General features: G+C 40.9%; 2 protein-coding genes across 2 annotated transcripts; one reads left to right on the forward strand and one right to left on the reverse strand.

Moving 5' to 3' along the window:
- Positions 1-20: 20 nt before the first annotated feature.
- On the forward strand, positions 21-19,203 carry LOC127066212 (uncharacterized). The gene is made up of 20 exons (XM_050999639.1): positions 21-371; positions 6,019-6,353; positions 6,514-6,762; positions 6,872-7,017; positions 7,083-7,192; positions 7,278-7,473; positions 7,607-7,846; positions 7,943-8,200; positions 8,287-8,389; positions 13,832-13,936; positions 15,620-15,755; positions 15,848-15,987; positions 16,071-16,193; positions 16,294-16,419; positions 16,778-16,923; positions 16,998-17,107; positions 17,826-18,024; positions 18,106-18,348; positions 18,423-18,680; positions 18,820-19,203. Exons 1-20 carry the CDS (start codon positions 308-310, stop codon positions 18,908-18,910), a joined length of 3,378 nt encoding a protein of 1,125 aa, XP_050855596.1. The 5' UTR covers positions 21-307; the 3' UTR covers positions 18,911-19,203.
- Positions 18,710-20,796, reverse strand: LOC127066047 (uncharacterized). Its single transcript, XM_050999281.1, has 5 exons — positions 20,608-20,796; positions 20,266-20,477; positions 20,055-20,184; positions 19,629-19,960; positions 18,710-19,556 (listed from the first exon to the last, which is right to left on the reverse strand). Exons 2-5 carry the CDS (start codon positions 20,461-20,463, stop codon positions 19,455-19,457), a joined length of 762 nt encoding a protein of 253 aa, XP_050855238.1. The 5' UTR covers positions 20,464-20,477; positions 20,608-20,796; the 3' UTR covers positions 18,710-19,454.
- Positions 20,797-20,825: the final 29 nt, after the last annotated feature.

Raw genomic sequence — 20,825 nt, forward strand, 5'->3', positions numbered from 1 at the left:
TTGTCGTAATGCAACGATCATTCTCATAAACGATCGTCTGCGATCAGCTTCCATTTCTAAGAACGAACGTATCTCTTTCCCGATTGGCATCGTTTTGTTTCAAACGTGAATTTGCAAACGACTCTCGTTTGATTCCTCTTTGATAATCGTCCATTATAATTAAATCGCGTAAACGGATTTTTCTCGAGATTATTTATCGAGTTATCCTTATTTTTCGTGCTTAAACTTTGATATCTAGATGGCACTGTAAGCCAGTCTTCGAGCAGTATCGTAACGGTGCACTCGATAATTACGTACTCGTACAGTAATGCATCATAGAGTCAGTCCAGGTCGTTCGTTAGGGCGAACGATGCATCGAGGAATGAATCGAAGTGAGAGTCAACGAATACCGAGTATTTCCCTTATAAGAAAATATCTAACGTAACGTAGTCGGCATGAGTCCTCTCTCTCTCTCTCTCTCTCTCTCGCTCGCTCGCTCGCTCGCTCGGTCCGTCGAACCGTGTATCACGCTTCGAGAAATCTCGAGGCAGAAGAGGCGTTTGAGTAACGGAGAAATTTCAATATTCCACGCCGGTTTGATCGCATAAAAAGACGTTTGTTTCGACGAGAGAGAGAGAGAGAGAGAGAGAGCAAGAAGAACAAACGTATCCGTTTAATTTTAATTAATTTTCGGTACACGATAAGCAGCCGATCGATCTTATCTCACGAGATACGCATACATTATATTTTCATAGAGGCCTAGAATCGGCTGTCGTAGAATCGTACCGTTTCTAGGTTACTACTTTTCGATCGGTCGTTTCGTCTCAATCGTAACGGTACTTTTTTTTAAAAGAAAGAGGAATAATTCGGAGTATCAGATCGGTGCGATCACGCAAAGACGAGGATTTAACGATTCGACCTCAAAGGTGTATTTTCGAATCGAGGGGGAGGGAAATCGAGATATTCGCATTAATGTACGCAATGCCGACTCTTTCTTATCTACGATAACTGCGTTAATCTACTATCTATTCCACTACCTATGTCGCCTGGAGAAGACGTACGAGCAAGTTTTGAAAGTGGTACGGAATAACGGAATTCTCAATCAAGTTCTGGGAAACGCGCGACAGAGACGAGTTCTATTAAGAGAATAAAGGAAAATCCTCGAAGTAAGTTTCAACGTTTCTCCTTCCTCTTTTCCTCCTTCTTTTTCTCCCGTTTTCACGAAAGAGCGACGAGATCGCGAGAGGTCCTTTTTTTCGAAAGAAAAAGAGGATCGATTTAGAAAAGTACCAACGTTCCAATATTTATCGAATCTTGCTTCAAGAATATTCCAACGAGCAAATATATAGCAACGAAAAAAGCGTAACGCGAATCAACGCCGATGTCGAATCATTTATATATCGTGTATAATATCGTGTAATTTTTTTGCTCGACGCGTTTCGTGACTTTAATAGTAATACGATATACGATACCGAGCTCGTACCTTAAACGTATCAAAACATAATTAATTTTATTCGCAGACAATCGCAATGCTTTTTCACGCCGTTGTACGTTTCTCGAAAACGTCTCTTTATCTCTTATTCGCAGATACAGAAGATAGGAACGAACGTAAGACGATTATTAAAGAAAATTTATTAGAATGTAAAGGATAGTCACGTACGTGTTAAACGAACGTGCCGATCGATTCATAACACGATATACGCGGAGATACTTCTTTTTAAAAGGAAACTTTTTTCGCTTGTTAACGGTTTCTTAATAACGGTTTTACGTTTAACTATCGTTCCAACGAGCCGATTTGATCGATATTAAATACATAGAAATTGTTAACGTCCACGCGTTTACGTTATTTCTCGAGCGTACGTTTTCGAATCGCTTTGCAAGGTGTTAAAACGCGAAAACGCTGACTGACGCGCGAGAAGAAAACAAAGAGAGAGAGAGAGAGAGAGAGAGAGAGAGAGAGAGAGAGAGAGAGAGAGTGGACAATACGGAGGGGAAGGATAATGGTCGTGATAGAAAGGAGAGGTACAAAGTAACTTCCACTCCTCTTCCTATTCCACCTCCACCACCTTCTTCCGCAGTAACGTCGCTTTTCGCACTGTCCGTCCACCTGATAAATACAAAGTCTGTCTTCGTTGCGAGCGGTATCATGTCGTACAACAACCGTGGTTTACTTCTTTAGCCGACGTTGCGCTTCTCTGGGCTCAGTCGTCGATCGATATCGCAACAATTCGGACCTGAAATTTTTCTCAACGTTTTCTCTTTTCCTCCGTTTTTTTAATTCCGTCTTTCCCTTTTCCTCCCTCCCCCTCTCTCTCTCACAAATCCATTGCGCTCGTTAATTGATACATATTAAACGTAGCAAGCGGTAGCAGGAGGAGTGGTGGTAGTAACCATAGTAATACACGAATATCGCAAACGACCGGAAGAAAAAGGTAAAAGTAAAAAATCGAAACGATCGACGAGAGAAGGAAAGATCGAATTGTTGAAAAATACGAGGAGTAGTAGAGGCTCGAAAGAGGAAGAAACCAAGCTACGAGAGAAAGCTGCGGTGGTTGACTGTGATCGCACTTCTCCTTACGATTGCGCGTATACGTGAGCGCGTATCGCTTTCGCGGGAGCTCGAATAAGGTTAGTGAAACTTTAGCTTCGATTCGACGAGGATTCGACGAGAATTCGTAGAGACGAGACCCGACGAGATAGACGACGCGAGAAGAACGATATTTACGAACGATATTACCGGCAAGTACGATCGATGTACTTTCGTTGTCCTCGCGATTATTCCTCGTTTCTTATCGGTAGATACTCGTGTCGCTAACCTACTCCGCGGATTTTATCCGCTTTTACGGATCTGTCGTTAAAAAGTTTCGCCTAAATGGGTTTAACGGTTGACGACTTTAATCGAATGTGCCTCTTCGAAAAGACGGAGTTTTAAGGATTAACGGAACACGTGTCTTTCATAATAGATTACACATTGCCGCGTAATTGGCCGTGATTCATTCGGAAGTTCCCCTTGTTATGGCGACGATAGCTGTCGTATAAAATATTATAGACGGTATTATTCGTATTATGTGCAAATTAGGGTTGCTCGTTCGAGACGAGCTCGCGAGTCGCGTCTTGCGACGTCGCGCATACCGTATGTACCGAGGTACGTACGTACGTACGTACGTAGGCGGAACTCGGGAGAAAAAGCGAATCGAAGGAGCGAGAATCCGTAAATCCTTCGTTCGAGACCTTGACACCTGTCTCCCGCGCGTTCCGAAGATTCGGAGAAGCGACTTCTTCCTTTGTTCGCTGAAATCCTCTCGACGACGTCAGGACGTAAACGTTTACGTTTCTTTTCTCTTCTTCCGCTCCGTTGAAAATCTTGCTCGTCGTACGTCGAGAATTCCTTCCCCTAGATCCATCGCGGAAGTGCCGCGGATAGATTAGAAACTCTCGTTCGAGAGCTCGGTCTGGATCGAATAGAATAGAGGAGAGAAGTATAAAGGAGACTGCAACCGGTAATTAAATCCGCGCGCGTTCCTTCGCGCCTGCGCGAACCGCGCAACCGCTGCGTAACTTTCTTTTTTCGTTCGACTTCCTTCCTATTATCGTTCTCGGATTATGCACGGCACTCGCGCTTATGCTTTTCCTATATCAACGTTATCCGCAGATTTCCGCATATTTTATAAGTGCTAAAAATGGTAGTTCGCGACGCGAGGCACGTCCATGTAATACGTATTTTTAGACGAAGGAAACGCAGGAGGCTCGCCGTTTTGTAAATTACTTTCCCGTAATTTTATCGCGTAACGAACGCGACGAGCGTCGTTGCTTTACGTACGAGCCCGTCGAGAAGTTTTCGTTTATCGTTTTTCTATTGAGATATCTTCGAGGAAAAAGCCGCGCCTCCTTCGACGTATCCAACCGAATATCTACTTTCTTCTCATATTTTAACCTCGCCTGTACGATATGAAATCGTAATCGTTCCTAATCTCTTTCTTTCTCAACTCTTGGCTTGCATAATAAAAGAGACGCGTATGCTTTTCACGCGCGCGCTTGGTCGAGGATCGAAAGGGCATCGGACGCGTATTTTCCTTCCAAGTACTTACGAGCGTGTATTCGCCGTCGTACGCTCCGATCAAGATCCTCGTAGGATCCTTCGTTTTTATCGTTTAGGCCCGTTTGCGTAATCGCGGTGCGAGTCTTCCGCGTTACATCTTAACGACCGTGCCGCGACTCCAGACGCGGACTTTTACTCCGAACTCGGCGCTGATCGAGCGACGCGCGAAAAATCGATTGCCCACCTAGGTACTCGTCCCTCCGATTTCTTACGATCTTTTACGCTCTCCGTTGCCTTTTCGCCTTTTGCGTCGCCTTATGTAAGGTCTTCCGTTGACGGGTTCCTTAACGATTCAAAGGAAAGAAGAAGAAGAAGAAGAAAAAAAAAAGTAGACGCGCGACGAAGCCAAAAGGAAAAGAACACCGTTCGATCGAAATCCACCTCGAAAAAGCTATAGATACCGTCTATTCGCTATTAGCCTTCAGTACCGTACTTTCCAATCGAGAACGTTTCCCATTGAAGAAGATGGATGAGATTCGAACAAATATGATCGACGCGTTGCGACGAACGTTAAACGTTTACGGTTAACCTCGCGGTTATAACTCGAAACTGGCATGTTTGAACGGTTAATAAGGAACACGTGTTTTTCCAGACTATTAACGTCAAGATGATTAAATACAATGTGCTTGTGAGAAATCTCGCATTCCTTTTCTTTCTCTCTCTCCCTCTCTCTCTCTCTCTCTCTCTCTCTCTCTCTTGATTTGTTCGTGCGAGACTATTATTGACAGACGTCGTACGACCGGTCGAAAATTAAACGTGCTTGTGTCAATCCCGTTGCCGACGAATAATACTTTTTCATTTAGCTTATTGACCGAAAAGAAAACGTATTCGTCCATTTAAACGGAGTTCCGTGTATACTTTGTCACGCCGTATAAATTATTGGTTCCTCGTTCTTCACTGAGCTGCGTAATATAAGCAAAGTCAAGAATCAATACGAAATATTAATGATTATTTATATGACGATTAAAGCCATCGGTACGGGATACAGCGAGCGAGCGAACGATCGATAACAAAACAGTTGATCACACGACCGAAAGAAGCGCAAAGTGACGGGACAACGCGGCTCTCCAGCGTCGTCGTCGAAACAATAGATTTAAAGGTCGCGTCGCGTCCAAAGATCGACTTATTTTTCTACTCCGTCCACGGATCAAAATATTTTCTCACTAGGAACGATCTCGCGATTCGTACGCGCTTGCCTTTGCCGAAGCCATCGTACCGAGTATCTTTTCGAGAAAATAAAGACGTTGAAACGTTTGCAGGTAAAACTATCGGTGAAACGATCTTGACGGATCCGCGAGAACGTATATCGCGAATTAAATGTTATTATACATGCTGCGTGCGGTCTCTCGTGCGTTCGACTTCTTGCATCGTATCTAGATAGTATTTCGACGAACGAAACGAACCAACTTTACCGTCGACTTTCACTCGCCTCTCTAAGACGCATCGTGTCAATTTCTTTTCGCGAATTGCACGTTACAAGGCTGGTCGAACGGTCGACTTGCCGTGGGAAATCATTTCTTTCGTCTTGCACGAGATAAGAAAAAAAATATAGCGACGATAGACCGTGATGTACCGATTAAGACGGAGATCGCTTCGGAGACATTTAACGTTTTCCATTTCGTTGTATCGTTTACTCTCGCATCTCCGAGGAAACGTCAAGTGGGCATTCGAGCTTCGCGTCCGCGTTGCGCGTGGATGCTCTGTCGTCGAGTATAGTAGGATTATCGATTTGATTCTAGGAGCGTATGAAAAGAGTCGCGTGAAAGCGATGAAAAAGAAACGATATCGAAATCAACGAGTACGGTTAGAGAAATAGATATCTCTAGGTTTACGGTTGCGTTCTTTATGGTTACGCTTTTTACGGCTACGCTTTTTACGGCGGCGTTTTACGGCTACGTTTACGGCCACGTTTACGATTACGTTTACGTTTACGTTTACAGATCAATCGGGAAAAGTAGAAATGGTGGAAGTGCTGTTGGAAGCGGGCGGACAGGAAGTGGCAGTCGCCGAAAGCGGCTCGAGAGCTGGTACCCCGACGGAGTACGCGCCAACGGATATGCAATCGTCCGTCGAGAACGTCGAGAAGCTTACGGTCATTCAGGAGTTTTACGACGGCCAAAGTATATTCGTTACCGGCGGCACGGGCTTTCTCGGCAAATTATTAATCGAGAAATTGTTGAGGGGATGTCCCGGTATCAGCTGCATTTATGTTCTGATACGTTCGAAAAAAGGGAAGGACGTTCTTCAGCGCACGGAAGAAATGATCGAAGATCCGGTGAGTCGTCTTCGATCGATCGATCGATTGTTATTTCCGTCTTCGATTTCACGTTAGATTCGACTGTAACAAAAAAAAAATAGTAACAAAACATACAACTCGGTGGATGAGAAGAAGAAAATTCTTCCGTTGAGGTAATAACGCGTGCGCTCTTCTTCAGGTGTTTTCGACGCTGAGAGAGGAGCAACCGAAATTCCGACATCGCATAGTGGCCATCGAGGGCGATTGCATTCTGCCGGATCTCGGTATCTCGATGACCGACAGAGCTACGCTCATGCGCGAGGTCTCTATCGTCTTTCATGTCGCCGCGACCGTAAGATTCAACGAGAAAATAAAATCGGCGACGGCTATCAACGTTCGAAGTCTGAAGGATGCGATAAACTTGTTCAAAGAAATGCCGAAACTAAGGGTACCGACTTTGTTGTCCCGCGTATACGTTTGCCGATGACCACCGGCAGGCTCTTTCGACGAAGAAAGGCCAAGACTTTGATACTCGTTATCTTTGATATCTTTTACAGAGTTTCGTTCACGTATCCACCGCTTTTGCGAATTGCCTCCACAACCCGATCGAGGAGAGGTTTTACGATCCGCCGATAGATTCGGACAAGTTGATCGATTTGATGGATTGCATGGACGAGAAATTGCTCGACGATATTACACCGCAGTACGTTTACCTATCGATCGTTTGCGCGTCTTCTAATTTAAAAAGAGACATCTTTCTGATTTTAGATTACTTGGAACATGGCCAAACACTTACGTTTACACGAAATCGGTCGCCGAGAACGTAGTAAAAAAGCAGGCTGGCTCGATACCGATTGGAATATTTCGTCCAGGAGTTGGTTGGTATTATTCCTATGGACAGTTATTCTTATGGAACAAAAGAATAAATAATTCGTGTCGATTAACGAAAAATAATATTCCCAGTGATATCTACGTATCAGGAACCCATTCCAGGATGGATCGATAATATGTACGGACCAATAGGAATTGCAGCAGGCGCTGGAATGGGACTGATACGATCTCATCATTGCGATGGATCGATAAAAGCGAACTTGGTACCCGGAGATTTGACGATCAATGCGCTAATCGCTAGCGCCTGGGACGTTGCCAATAATCGAAGGTATCGTTCGATCGATCGATTTCCTTTGCTCGGAAAATTTTACTCGGAAATTACGCGATCGAATCGAATAAAGATTAGAAAACAAGAAAAGATTAGTAAGTCGCCCAACTTACTCTTACACGCGATATTTCAGATCCAACGAAGATACTCCCATTTATAATTACGTGTCTAAGGACAATCCAATCACTTACGACGAATTGAAAGACATGTCTGCCAAGTACGGACTATTGGTACCGACTAAGGAATCGATTTGGTATTATAGCTTCAGAAATACAAAGTATCGTCTGGTCCATCTCTTTTACGTCTACTTTTTACATCTATTACCGGCTCTCGTAATCGATACGGTCGCATTGTGCATGGGCAAGCAACCGAGGTAAATCTTTTATCTTCTTTTCTAAAGGAAATGTATATTAGGACGAAATGAAAGGAAACGGCCAAAAAATTTCATGCGAGTCTTCCTGTGTTCAAGGTTACTCAAGATATACAATAAAATTCACAAATTTATGGACGTACTCAGTCACTTCTCTACAACCGAATGGAAATTTACGAATGAAAGATTGAACGAACTGACGAGGAAGTTAACGAGCGAAGATCGTAAACTGTTCTTTTGCGATATGAAAGAAGTCGTTTGGGATACCTACTTTCAAAGCTATCTGCGAGGAATAAGAATATATATCTTGAAGGATCCCATTGAAACTGTTCCACAAGCTCGTATTAAATGGCAAAGGTATCTTTTTCTTTTTTTCTTTTTTCTTTGCGTTCATCCTTTTTCATCGCTCTTCCATCGTTAACGATCGCTTTTGAATTTTCAAGGCTTTACTGGATGCATCAAACATTGAAACTTGTTGTCGCCTGCGTCTTTCTTATCATCACGTGGACTATGATTTCCAGAGTGCTTGTAACATTCGGATACGCATAAAAGAAGCGAGGTGGCCAAATTCCGGTGGCCGTACAAGAAAAAAGAATAATCATAATGTATGCTTTCGCCAAAGTACGAATCAAAGATTTCACGTATTTAAGGGATCTCTCATTAATGGGGCTGGGCGGGGCGATGGGTGAAAGATACGACGTTCGCGATTTTCGTCCGCGAAACCTCGAACGGACGTATTGCGATTTGTCATTTATCAAGCCACATGTTATTTCAAGAAAAGTATGCTTATTTTTGTATTTTCATTACGAAGTAGTTAACGGCGAACGATTGTTATTCTCGCACTTGACAGTGACAATAAATTACAGGCCGTAGGTCCATCTGAAAAAATATTTCAAATGGACTCTTAATCCGTAAGACCGTTGCTATTGAAATGATCGAAGTAAAAAATTTGCGACGAGAGTTGAAAAAGAAATGATGCTCCTTGACTAAATATCGATTTTCATTGGAACAATAAATTTTCGAGATAAAGTATCGAATCTAGTCCTTTTAATATGCGATACGGTATGTTCGATATACGGAAACAAACGTTTGTATAATATATTATGTCGATCGACGGGCTAGTCGTTTTTGTAATTTTTTTGCCAGCGTAAAAGGGTCGGAGAAAAAAGCGTCTAAAGTTTAGAAATATGTTTCTACGAGTATTAAGTGAATTTAATATATTTACAATTAATCTAAGGTACCAGCCCCAGGATAGGATCCCTCCGAAAACCTCGAATTCCTACATTGCACGAAGTTAGGATGGCGCCTGGAACGAATATCCAAAATTCGAAAGTGTTGAGTTATTCGTTCGTCGCTATGTAAATCTATAATACGATAGAAACGACGTTATTCCGAGCAAAAAAATTCGTATATTCGATTAGTCGTATTGAATCGATAGGTTCTTCGTTTTCTTTTTTAAATTTGCCATTGGAAATGTCTGGCTGCTTACTTACCAAGTCAATTTATCGAATCTGATTATTGTCAATGTAATCTCATCTAGGCGTTCATGCTTTGTGAGAAAATTAGACAACAACGATAAATCAATCAATCGAGAATAGAAGGAAGATACAACAAAAAATAATTAATGCATCGTGCGTCGCTACTTTTTTCTTCTCCCTCTCTCTCTCTCTCTCTCTCTCTCTCTCTCTCTCTTTTATCTTCTCTTTTTTTGATAATGAGTCGATAGTCCGAGCATTAATGATACATGCTCAAGGTAATGTACATTCTTTCTATACGTTAAATTATATAATATATTTAACAGGAAGTTATAAATTTTCTTAACGCAACATATTTATGTATGTATTCGAAATAAAGAAAAGTTTGAGCAATAGGCAAAACGCTCGTTTCTGTTTTTACCCGAAACTCGTTTCAACTTTCCGAACATTATTATAATTTCAATTATGTGATATCTACGTACAGCTTGCGAATAAATATATATTTTTCGCAATTTAAAGAATAAAAGAAAGAATCAATGCAATAGTGTGGAAAAGCGAATATTAAGATTAAGAAGTAATATTCGATAGAGATCGAAGCTGAAAACTTATCGAACTTCGTATTATTTAAGGTGCGTTTTTGCTACACGTACACGACAAGTAGACAGGTTTGTTATAAATAAGTTCAGGCGCGACGATAACAGAGATCCTTCCTGTCATTTGCCGGTTACTACAATGAATTATTAAATTATATGAAGGTGATTGATAGGAATACGAAAAATAAATAGATAATGAAGAGAACTTTTTGTGTCTTTTCTTTAGAATTTTTTTTTTTTTTTTAATTTGAACGAATGAAACTATAAAAAAAAGAGACGACAACTACTTAAATTATCACTTGTAGTTAAAATAGACGATTCTGTGAATTAATTGCTATCGTAAACTTATTGACGTGCGTCATAAACGTTAATAATTTTTTGTAGGCAATATATCACGCTCGCGCGCGTGAATGTGCATGTGCGTGTGCGATATTGTTAGTGTTCGCAAGTCTCTTTCGTATCGATTCTATTATTTGTTAAAAATAATCTTTACGATATTTCTCTCTTTCATCAATCTAATTAACAAGTCCGTTTTATTTGTGATAACATGTTTGCGTATTTTATTATCAAGTCTGTCACACTATCCCATTACAATGGCCGCATAGTCGGGAGACGACTATACGCGAGAACAATGAATCGATTTGTTAAAAAAATTCATTCCCAAACCTATAGAATTTCGAAAGAATGTAATATTTTACGACGAGAGCAAGTTCAATATTTGAGAATGCTCGATGGTCGTGCAAAGATATAAGAAAAACCGGACGTAAAAATCTTAGAGACCTTCGTTCATTTGTCAAATATGGCGGTGTCGATATTACGGTATCGGGATTTATAAGTTATTATGCCGTAGACAAATCGTGTATAATAATGTTATTTCTTTCAACAAATGTTCGTAATCTTTAGGTAGAAAAAAGAATGGTGCTTTGTCACGTTTACAGACTCCAACAACCCTCGAAAATCGCCGTTGGCAAGCAGAGCGATAACCGGAATGTCGGTCGGATTGATTAGAACGTGTTACAATTGAACATAGCTAAGATTGACGAGTAAGAGTAAAATAATAATATTTACGCGTACGTATATATTATTCGGCCTGCACGTTTGAGAGCAGAAAAAAACTCCAAAATGCGAACTTTTCAGGAAAATTGGAATAGCGCACGACGAGTCGATGAAAACCGTTAAATTCGAATAAATTCGAAAGAACGAAATTCGAATTTAAATTATTCAAGACCATTCTGTGTCTCGGTACAAGTGGTCTTGAAGTGGACAAAAATGTCGCCGGTAGGATAAATAGAATCGTGCGTAGATCGAAGCGACCTTGGCGAATAAATCAGTATCTCGGTTCATTATATAGCTATAAATGCGAACGTATAAAGAAAAATTGTTGTTGTACGCTCCAAGACGTATATACGTACATACGTATATACACATACTTCCCAGTTTATTTGCAACATAATGTCGTTCCATTAGCACAAACGTAAATAACAAGACAGCGTGTCCTAAAGGAGATGCGCGTGTACCAAATCAAAATTATTTTCCATTTTAGATCAATCGTACAATATGGATATCACAACTGTATGGATTTGCTATTGAAATTTGTTAATCAAAAAACAAATATCAAAAACATACGCTATCGCACTTCGATGCCTACGACGATCAATAAATTTGTCTTTAACTTCCTTTGCTTATCTTATATTTCACGTCTTACCAGGAATTCTGATAATGGACTTTGTTTGACCGTTCATCGGTCAAAAACCAAGGTAAAAAAACAAGTCAGATTTTTTCTAACAGGTATTCGCTAATAACTATAGATCTTACAAACTAGAAGTCTTACTATTCGGATGTTCGAGTATCCGAATGTAGTAGTACTCCGTTTAGATCTTTTATCTTTTATCATGACGTTAAATGTAAAGCTCTCTCCTAATTTGGATTCATCGAATAAAGAAAGCGAATTTATTAATTAAATTAGTCGAAACAAGAAACGCGGAAGGAGTGATATTTTACTTAGAAGAGATTTTTTTCGTCGCTCCGATGCACGTAGACGTAGAAATTCGCAGATCACCGTTTCGAATGTGCGATCGATCGTTTTTCCCTTGTATCGCTCGCAAGCACGTGTCCTTATCGACCACTCGATCGCGAATTAAGAGTGTATTTCAATATTCGAAATTATTTTTATTCGGGTATTCGGATTAAAAAGTAAACGAACCGACTCAAGGTCGCGATAGAGGTATCGACGAAATTGACGGTAGAGAAAAGGACGTGTTACGAATAAAATATTGCTCGAGCAGATTAAAGTATGCGCGTCATATATGCTGGCTGTCGTGCCAGTGACAAAAAAATTAGGGCTGTTTGTATCTTCAAACCAGGTAGGTCATGTTACTCCATTGATCAAACACACATGTCGCGATGACATTAAATGTTTAACAACTTCGCAGTGGCCTTTATAAAGGCGTCTATTCGAGGTAATATATCGGAGGTGAGTAAACAGTGCCAAAAATATAGGTATTGTTGTTGAAAATGAGCTCTACTGACAGAGATCCATTCAATATGTCTCATTCGTTATTCCTAACGAATTCCTTTGGAATTAATTTAAATTAATTAAGTCGCCAATTCTGGAAAATGTAATACGCGGTATTAGTATCTCTATTCGAACGGTTACAGTGTCTAAGTATGCAGTCCATGTTAATAATTGTTTCGTTAAGTCAGGTTTCGACCGGAATTATGATGTCATAAAGGTGACACAACAGGTCGATAGAGAAAGTTCCAACTCTTGAAGTATCGTTCGTAGACCGCGAGTAAACCAAAGGATGCCGAATTAGTTTCTTTCTTTTTCCCTGTCTCGTTAATAATTCTGAATAGGTTCCATCGATCCAGCGAATAGCTTTGTTCGACAAAAAATGTACATACGATTGAGTCAGCCATTTGCGTGGAACAATCCTTACACATTTTTCTCGTTCTAGACTGACGAAGAAAGAAGAGAGATGATTTTAAAGTAACGGTCTTTAGTTACGATCTTCGGAACTGGGAGTCACGAGAAAAGAGTTAAATACGCCCGTACTTTTTAATTTCTAACCACGTGTCGAATTGCGACAAAAAAAAAAGAAAAGAAAAAATGCATTAATTTGGAGACATTTGGAATTTTTGTATTAGATATTTTTTCACTTACATTTAAATTACTCGTACAAGCTATGCCGTACTAATTTTTCCGAAATGGATTCCGCGACATTTGGAATGTTTATGCTCGTTCAGCTTCTTACGTATCAACGACATAAATCGTAAGTCTCGGTTCGTTTCATCGTTCGAGACACTTTGCTCGTACGTACTTGGGTATATAATTTGACGTCGGTAAGACAAGCTTTCCGTTTTCAGCGAACTCATCCAATCGCGTAGGAAAAATCGCGTATATAGAAACGTTTTTGCGCGCGTATTTAAAGTGCGAGAATAAATGGAAAAAATTGGATAACAATATAAGGAAGATGAGGAGGAGGAGAAGCAGGTCGCTTAAACGAGCATCTTGACCCTCATTCGCCTTTGAAATGTCACTCGAGTTGTCGACTAGAATTCAAGGTTTCGTGCTCTAACTTGTTGACTAAGATAAAAAGACGAAAAATCTTAAAGAGATGAAGAGTCGTCCCCGTCGTACGTGACTCTTACGTGAACTTTACGGCAAGTAAGTGAGAAAGAAAGCGTGTGTGGGTGGGGTGGGGAGGAGAGAGAGAGAGAGAGAGAGAGAGGAGAAAGGGAAGGGGAGTCTGAAAGCTCGAAAGTGGGAACACGCGGTGTTGAGATTAATGAGATCAAAAGTCGATAGAGTCGATCTTCGTCTTCCATTGGAGAAGGCGCAGGAAAAGAGGAGACCAAGAAGAAGAAAAATATATAATCGGGGGATGAGTCAAAGATCACAAACCGATGTTTGAATTTGATACACCGTTCAGTTTTCCTCGAAACTTGGTACCGTACTCGTATTCGCCTCCTGCTACCTTTCTTCGATATCATTGGACTTGAATCAGGACAAGGAATCGTATCAAGTTAGTGACTTTTCTAATTCTATAAGTTCTCTCTTTCTTTTCCGTTCCTCCTTCCTTTTCTCTCGTTTCTTTGGACAAAGGAGAAAAAAGTTTGATTTTACGACGTGGAAAACAGCGTGGAAGTGAGAAAAAAGGACAAAGGTGTTTTCTTATTTTGAAAAGTCATCGGTGAAAAAGACGACGCGTTGCACATTCCTCGCGCGAAAAAGTATCACACGCGAGCGCGTTGCGTCCGTTCTCCTCGCTCGTCACTTTGTTTGCTTTTGTTTTAAGGTCGCGCGGTTCGTTGCGATCAAATGTAGACCAACGTTCAGCCGTCTTGAAACGATCGCATAAATCCGCGGGTGAGTATTTAGCCGCTAGCCCAGAACGTCCAAACTACGACATTGAAAAATTCTTTTAAATCTTCCATCTGGATACGTCGTTTAAATCTTGATACGCAACGTCAAAGAAAAATCGATTTGTTTCGAATCGTACGCGCATCCTAGGGAATGAAGATCGACGTCGATTACAGCTCGCGCCTGTTCCGCGTCCGTATTGTGCCTATCGGAGACGAATGTGCTTTACGAGTGTAGGGAAAAGTAGCGCGTTCTGTTGAAAATGCAGAAAAAATTGTTTGCGCAATTAGAGCCCGGGTCGGGTCACCGAATGGGCAACCGAGCAGGTAGAACCACCTAGAGGTTCGCTTTACGACATCCGTCGTACGACGGCAACACTTTCACGATGCATTTACGATTCATAAGTCGCACGTAGAGAGTAAGTCGATCGAATTTTCAATCGATGTCTCGACCGATCCAAAGAGTCGTCGATCCTTGCATAATATTCGTGCGGACGCATATCAACGCGCTCAGCTACTCCTTTAATTGATTATTCTCCGTTTCTTTTCCATAACGTTTACCATAATATTTACTTTTATTACTTATCCGCTTGATCGCGATCAAGCGTCTAGTGTTTGGTCGTTCGAAGCAAAAATATATCCGTTAGTTTCGTTTCTAAATAACGGTAACGCGCGTAACTGTACATCGAATCTCGTCGAACGTGTCGAGCTACGACGACGCGTTCAAAGGCTTCGTCGAGAGATCTCTCAGGGCTGGCTTTCCACGCGCCCTTGACACGGAGACCAACATTTCAATCGATTGCGCAGCAGATTGCAATCTTACGCGATGTCTTCTTCGGGAGAAAAGGCAGAAAATGAGAATAAGAAGGAAGGAGTCGAACGTTCCTCGTATACGTTGGAAATCGTTACGACCGTTGCTTTAAGGGTACCGCGTTGATTGGAATTAAAGTCATCGCTAAAAAAATCCTCTCGTCGAAAATTTCCAAGCATTTGAAACATAAAAATCGATGTATCTTTATTTGCGTAACTTCATCTTCCCAAAAGAAATTTACATGGCAAATGTGATATAATCTTATCTCTTATTCGTTCCTCCAGTAGCGCTAATGTATTCGATGTTTGAGGAGGAAGAAAAAAAATTACATTATTAATTCTTTTTGTCAATCTTCGACTTCCTCTTGCGAGACTCTTGAAATATTCGCACGTTCATTTATAATCAACGCGTCTAACGTCATATCTTGATATCGCCTAAAGCGATAAAGAGATTTCGTACATGTTTGTGTTTTTCTTCTTCTTTTATTATTATTATTTTCGTTATTATTGTCATCATCATTTTTTTGTACATACAGAAAAAAATGAGCACGAAACTGACTGATTTGGGAGAAACGAATAACAATAACATCTCGGACCTCGCGTTCGACGAAAACGAACGGCGCGGGACACCTATTCAAGAATTTTACGCGGGACAGAAGATCTTTATAACGGGTATCGCTTCGACGAAAATAAATAAGAATGTTCCGACGAAACTCTCTTTGCCCTTTGCTTTTTCCTCTTTATCGCATTCTTTTTTCCTTCAGGTGGAACAGGCTTTTTAGGAAAAGTCTTGATAGAGAAACTTTTGCAAAGCTGCCCTCACGTTGCTCGTCTTTACCTACTGACGCGACCAAAAAAGGGAAAAAATGCGCAAGCTCGGATAGAGGAGCTATTTCAGGATCGCGTAAGTGCAATCGATCGAGCGTTGAACCTTTCGCGATACGACGAGAAGGTACGTATGTCTAAAGGCTCGAAAACGCATTTCAGGTGTTCGATCGAATAAAGAGAGAGGTGCCGAAGTTTCGGGACAAGGTCGTGGCCATATGCGGGGATTGTAGCGTCGAGGAGCTAGGAATTTCGGCCGAAGATCGTAGAACACTCATAAACGAGGTGAACGTCCTGGATAAAACTTTTCGTTTATTATATGATATACGGAACGACGAGGCAAATCCGTTATTCTCATTTCACTATTTTCATTCGACGATGTCAGGTGTCGGTGGTCTTTCACGTGGCGGCGACGGTTCGATTCAACGAGAAACTGAAGCTCGCATCCGCCATAAACGTTCGGAGTACCAATGATCTATTGGAACTGTGCAAATCCATGCCGAAACTGAAGGTAATATTCGTTATCTTTTTCTTTCTTACACCGTCGCGCATTTTCTCTTTTGACAAATATTCGCTAACTCTCCGTAGAGCGCTTTCACGTGCGTCCGCGCGTGTCTTTCTCAAAAGTATTATTATTTGAGCGCGTCGCGTACGCAACGTCGCCGTGCGACTACTTATACGCTCGTCGACGCAACGTTCAAACTTGAGAGGAACAAATTGAATGCAAATGAGGAGCAAGCTGACAGCAAATATTATTCGCTGTTTCTTTTTTTCTTCTCGTTTCTTTTTTCCCCCCTTTGCCTCTTTCCTCTTGATCCAGCGCGCTTGATACGACGATCGAGGAAAAAATGAAAATGAATATTTTGCAGGCGTTGGTTCACGTGTCGACGGCCTACGCGAATTGCTTCGAAAAACGAGTCGAGGAACGCTTCTACGCGTATTCCATTCATCACGAGGAACTGATAAGATCAACGAACGAATTGTCGGAAGAAGAACTAGAGAATAAGTTTCAGTGGTAAGAGGGATATCGCGTTGCTACTAATCTCTGTATCGCAATATTTTGATGTGACATTTCTGTCGCGTCCGTAGTATCAAAAAGACATGGCCAAACACGTACACGTTCACAAAGGCTATGGCGGAAAGTCTCATAAGAGAGAAACACGGGAATCTACCGATAGGAATAATTCGACCTGCTATAGGTAAGCAAAGGATACCTATTACGCTTGCTCGTAAACCAACAACGTGCTTACAAATCGGTCACCCTTTGTCGCGACGTATCCATATTTTGTTTTTCTCCTTTCAAACGAAGTACCCTTTTGTTTTCTAAAATGGCAGAGTTAAAAATCTGAAGCATGAAAAAAAAGAAAAAGTTAATTAATAAGCGGGGAAAAAATGTGCTTGGCGATCGCCATGTACCTCGTTACCGGGACCGTCTCCTTCCTATGGCAAATCGCAATGGCCATCGGTATCTTTCTTCTCACGCTTCTCGGCAGAAGTATCCTGTTCATCTGCGCCCTTATCTATACGGTCGCGCATCCTAAGAAACAAATCGTTTGTTACACCGCGCCCTTCGAAACCATGTATCCCGAGGATTATCCCGATTTCGAGGAGGATCTGGCCACTATGAGTAGAATGTCGCTCGAATCTTTAACGCCGTCGCGAACGCCAAAATCGATGTCGTCCACTCCTCTGAGACGAGCCTTTCGTAAAACTCGATACAAATACAAACCGCAAATCAGATACCGAAATAATCGATATCTATGACTTTCTTCGAAATTAATCGTGATGCTTCCAATCCCGTGACGGGAGCTTCCCCCAGGGAACGAAACGCGATCTCGAAGATCCTTCGTTGATTAAATTTCAATGAATATCAAGAACGAATATGTGTGTGTATGTTGTTGTTGTCGTTGATCGCAGTGATATCGACGGCGTACGAACCTATCAAAGGATGGCTCGACAACGTCTACGGACCGAACGGGATTGCCGCTGCCGTTTCGAGCGGTATTTTAAGGGTGATGCAGTGCGATCCCAACAGTATCGCCGATATAATACCCGTTGATATCACCGTAAATGCCTTGATCGCATCCGCGTGGGACATTTATACGCAAACAAATAGGTAAATAAATAATACATATCCACGTATCGATCCTATTTCTCGTCTTTGCGCGCATATAATTACGAGTAATGACGATTTCAGGAGAGGAAATGACATGCTCATTTATAACGTCGTAGCATCGGTGGACGCACCTCTGACGTGGCTCGACTATAATAAAATGACTTATCCTCATGTCGCTCGCTATCCACCGAGCTCTATACTGTGGTATCCAACCCTCACGCTGACCAAATATAAGTCGCTCTACAAGTTTTTGTCTATATTCCTTCACCTAATACCCGCGATTCTCGTGGATACAGCGCTGATCTGCATCGGCCAGAAGCCAAGGTACAGCGAACGCCTCCTCCTTTTTCTTCTTGATTAAAGACGATCGTCAAGGATATCGTTCGAATGATTTACAGAATGCGGAATATAATAGGAAAAATTACCAACTTTTGCGATGTCATAGCGTTCTTCAGCACCGGAAATTGGATATTTATCAACAACAACGTACAAAACATGTGGCAAAGATTAAATTCGAAGGATCAACAACTTTTTAAATTTAGTATGGCCAATTTCGATTGGAAGATGTATTTACAGGATTATGTCAAGGGAATACGCCTTTATATATTTAAGGACGAGCTAGATAATTTAGAGAGCAGCAAATTGAAGTGGAAAAGGTAAATCTACTGCGTTGCAGTACTCGAGCTCGGTTTGCAAGATATAAAAGATATATTTATTGATAATATTTCTTTCTTTTTTTAACTAGTATACAAATCTTGGAACATTTATCTTCTTTTTAATCATTTTACGTTACAGGTTATACTGGATGCATCAAATTTTGAAAACATTCATCTTTGTAGGCAGCACTTGGACGATTTGGAAAATATTTGATAAAATATTTTCTTAACTCGAGCACGCACGTCCGATTGCGTGCGTTTTCACATGGTCATGGATAAGCGCGCGATTTAGGTTTATAATTTCCCATATAAATAGTTCTTTTAAAGAATGCCAAAGTGAAAATATACGAAAATGCAAATAAAATATATATCGTAATTATTAAAACGCTTTAATCGTAATCTGTAACCGTATCATCGCGCACGACTACTGCGCACGACTCTTGCTCGATCTCGATCAAAAATATATTTATACTACTCTGGCAAAACATGGAAATTTTTGTAAATATACGTATTTATAAAAATCTGTCGAAATACTTACAATGTTTCACGTATAATACATATTTTAAGCTATGATTTTATATCACTATCGGCACAACAGTACCGATCGTGCTACGATATTAACTGCTTACACTTTACAACGCGATACTATATATATATATGTATATATTTGGACGGAATCGATGTTTGAGCTTCAATGAGAGTTTGAATGCATGAACGATGCATTCGGTCAAAAGCATATACGACTTCTTACTTCTTACGTTAATACGGCTGACATCAATTGACTGGCATTGTCGATACCGTGCTATGCGGTGTTGTAGGTCTAGAACCAGCGATAGAATGTGTCGTCGATGCGTTCAAAGATTGCATAGTACCGATCTGAAACGAAACGGACATTTTTCATTTATCGCTTGGTCGGACTCATCCCGAAAATTCTGAAATTGTTCTTACCCTCAAGTGTGCCAAATCTTCTAATCTAGTGAGGTCACTTAGTTCGATATATAGGGAATATACGATTAACCATCCGTAGACGGAAAATGAAATAAATAATATCCACAATAAACATATTATGATATTGTACGCAAATATCAAATCGTTCACGATACTGAAGAACAGGAAAGCGAAGAGACGGAATACGGTAAATGCGGCAAAACTGTACAACCACGGTATCATCCTCTTTTCGTACTCCTTACGTAATGCGGTAATAAGCATCGATGAAGTAATAAAAACGACTACTCCGCTCATAATGGAGAATAATGCAAAAACTATAAGAGCGTTACGAACTGAAACAAAGACACCTCGTTAATGAATTTCATGAATATTCGAAAGATCCTTACGTAGGAAAATGTCAAATGGTTCGATAATGTCACAACGTACCGTGTTGATTGCCGATATAAACAAATTCGTACGATATGATGTAATATCCGTAATGAGTGGAACCAGGCGTAGCTTGAGAAAGGCAATAGATATCGAATATCGCCGTACATACGGTGAAAAATGACAAACACTGCGGGAAGACGTCAAATCCGTTATGGCAAATATAAATGTAATATCGCGAGTAAAGTCAATTTCGTCGTTGAGTAAATACCAATGCGAATACTGCTACCAGCATAGCTCCCCTTTGGATGTCTAATATATAAGCGTGCTTTAATATCGGTTTTTGATACCAAGGTATTTTAACGCTTCGCACAGATCTGGAGGATCTGAGATTCGCGCTACTCCTGGACGTAACGTGAGAATAAACCGAGGGCGTTCCCATACTCGGTGATCTTTTTCCATAATTCATTGTTTCTTTATCTCCTATAAAAATATAGAATAAAGTGCAGTTTATAAATTCATATCTACGTAAAATCGTTCTACGAATTTACTAAATATTTCCAACGATAATACGGCTGTACGAAGTATACGAGAAATAGTCGGCGAGACTTACCGTTCAAACTTTTTCGATGAAACTTTAATTATCGTTGATAACAATTATTGCGCGACGAAAGAAAAACACAAGTCTGCGCGTAACTCCATGCACACCCTCGCATAGGACACGCCTCGCGTCACACGTAAATTCGTACGGATCGTAATGGAATGTTTACAGTCGCTGAATTTAGGGCGTTAATCCGCAGCGACATCTGTAGCGTCTAGTGATTAAACTGA

The sequence above is a fragment of the Vespula vulgaris genome, chromosome 9 (genome assembly GCF_905475345.1).
Source record: "Vespula vulgaris chromosome 9, iyVesVulg1.1, whole genome shotgun sequence".
Lineage (NCBI taxonomy): Eukaryota > Metazoa > Arthropoda > Insecta > Hymenoptera > Vespidae > Vespula > Vespula vulgaris.

Bases quoted from the DNA above. Each gene is read 5' to 3' on its own strand.
- LOC127066047 (XM_050999281.1), bottom strand. From the start codon at position 20,463: ATGAATTATGGAAAAAGATCACCGAGTATGGGAACGCCCTCGGTTTAT. The intron at 19,961-20,054 runs GTACGTTGTGAC...TCTTTGTTTCAG, and splicing joins TTATATCGGCAATCAACACG to TTCGTAACGCTCTTATAGTT. The intron at 19,557-19,628 runs GTAAGAACAATT...GTTTCGTTTCAG, and splicing joins AAGATTTGGCACACTTGAGG to ATCGGTACTATGCAATCTTT.
- LOC127066212 (XM_050999639.1), top strand. From the start codon at position 308: ATGCATCATAGAGTCAGTCCAGGTCGTTCGTTAGGGCGAACGATGCAT. The intron at 7,018-7,082 runs GTACGTTTACCT...TTCTGATTTTAG, and splicing joins CTCGACGATATTACACCGCA to ATTACTTGGAACATGGCCAA. The intron at 13,937-15,619 runs GTTAGTGACTTT...TTGTACATACAG, and splicing joins AGGACAAGGAATCGTATCAA to AAAAAAATGAGCACGAAACT.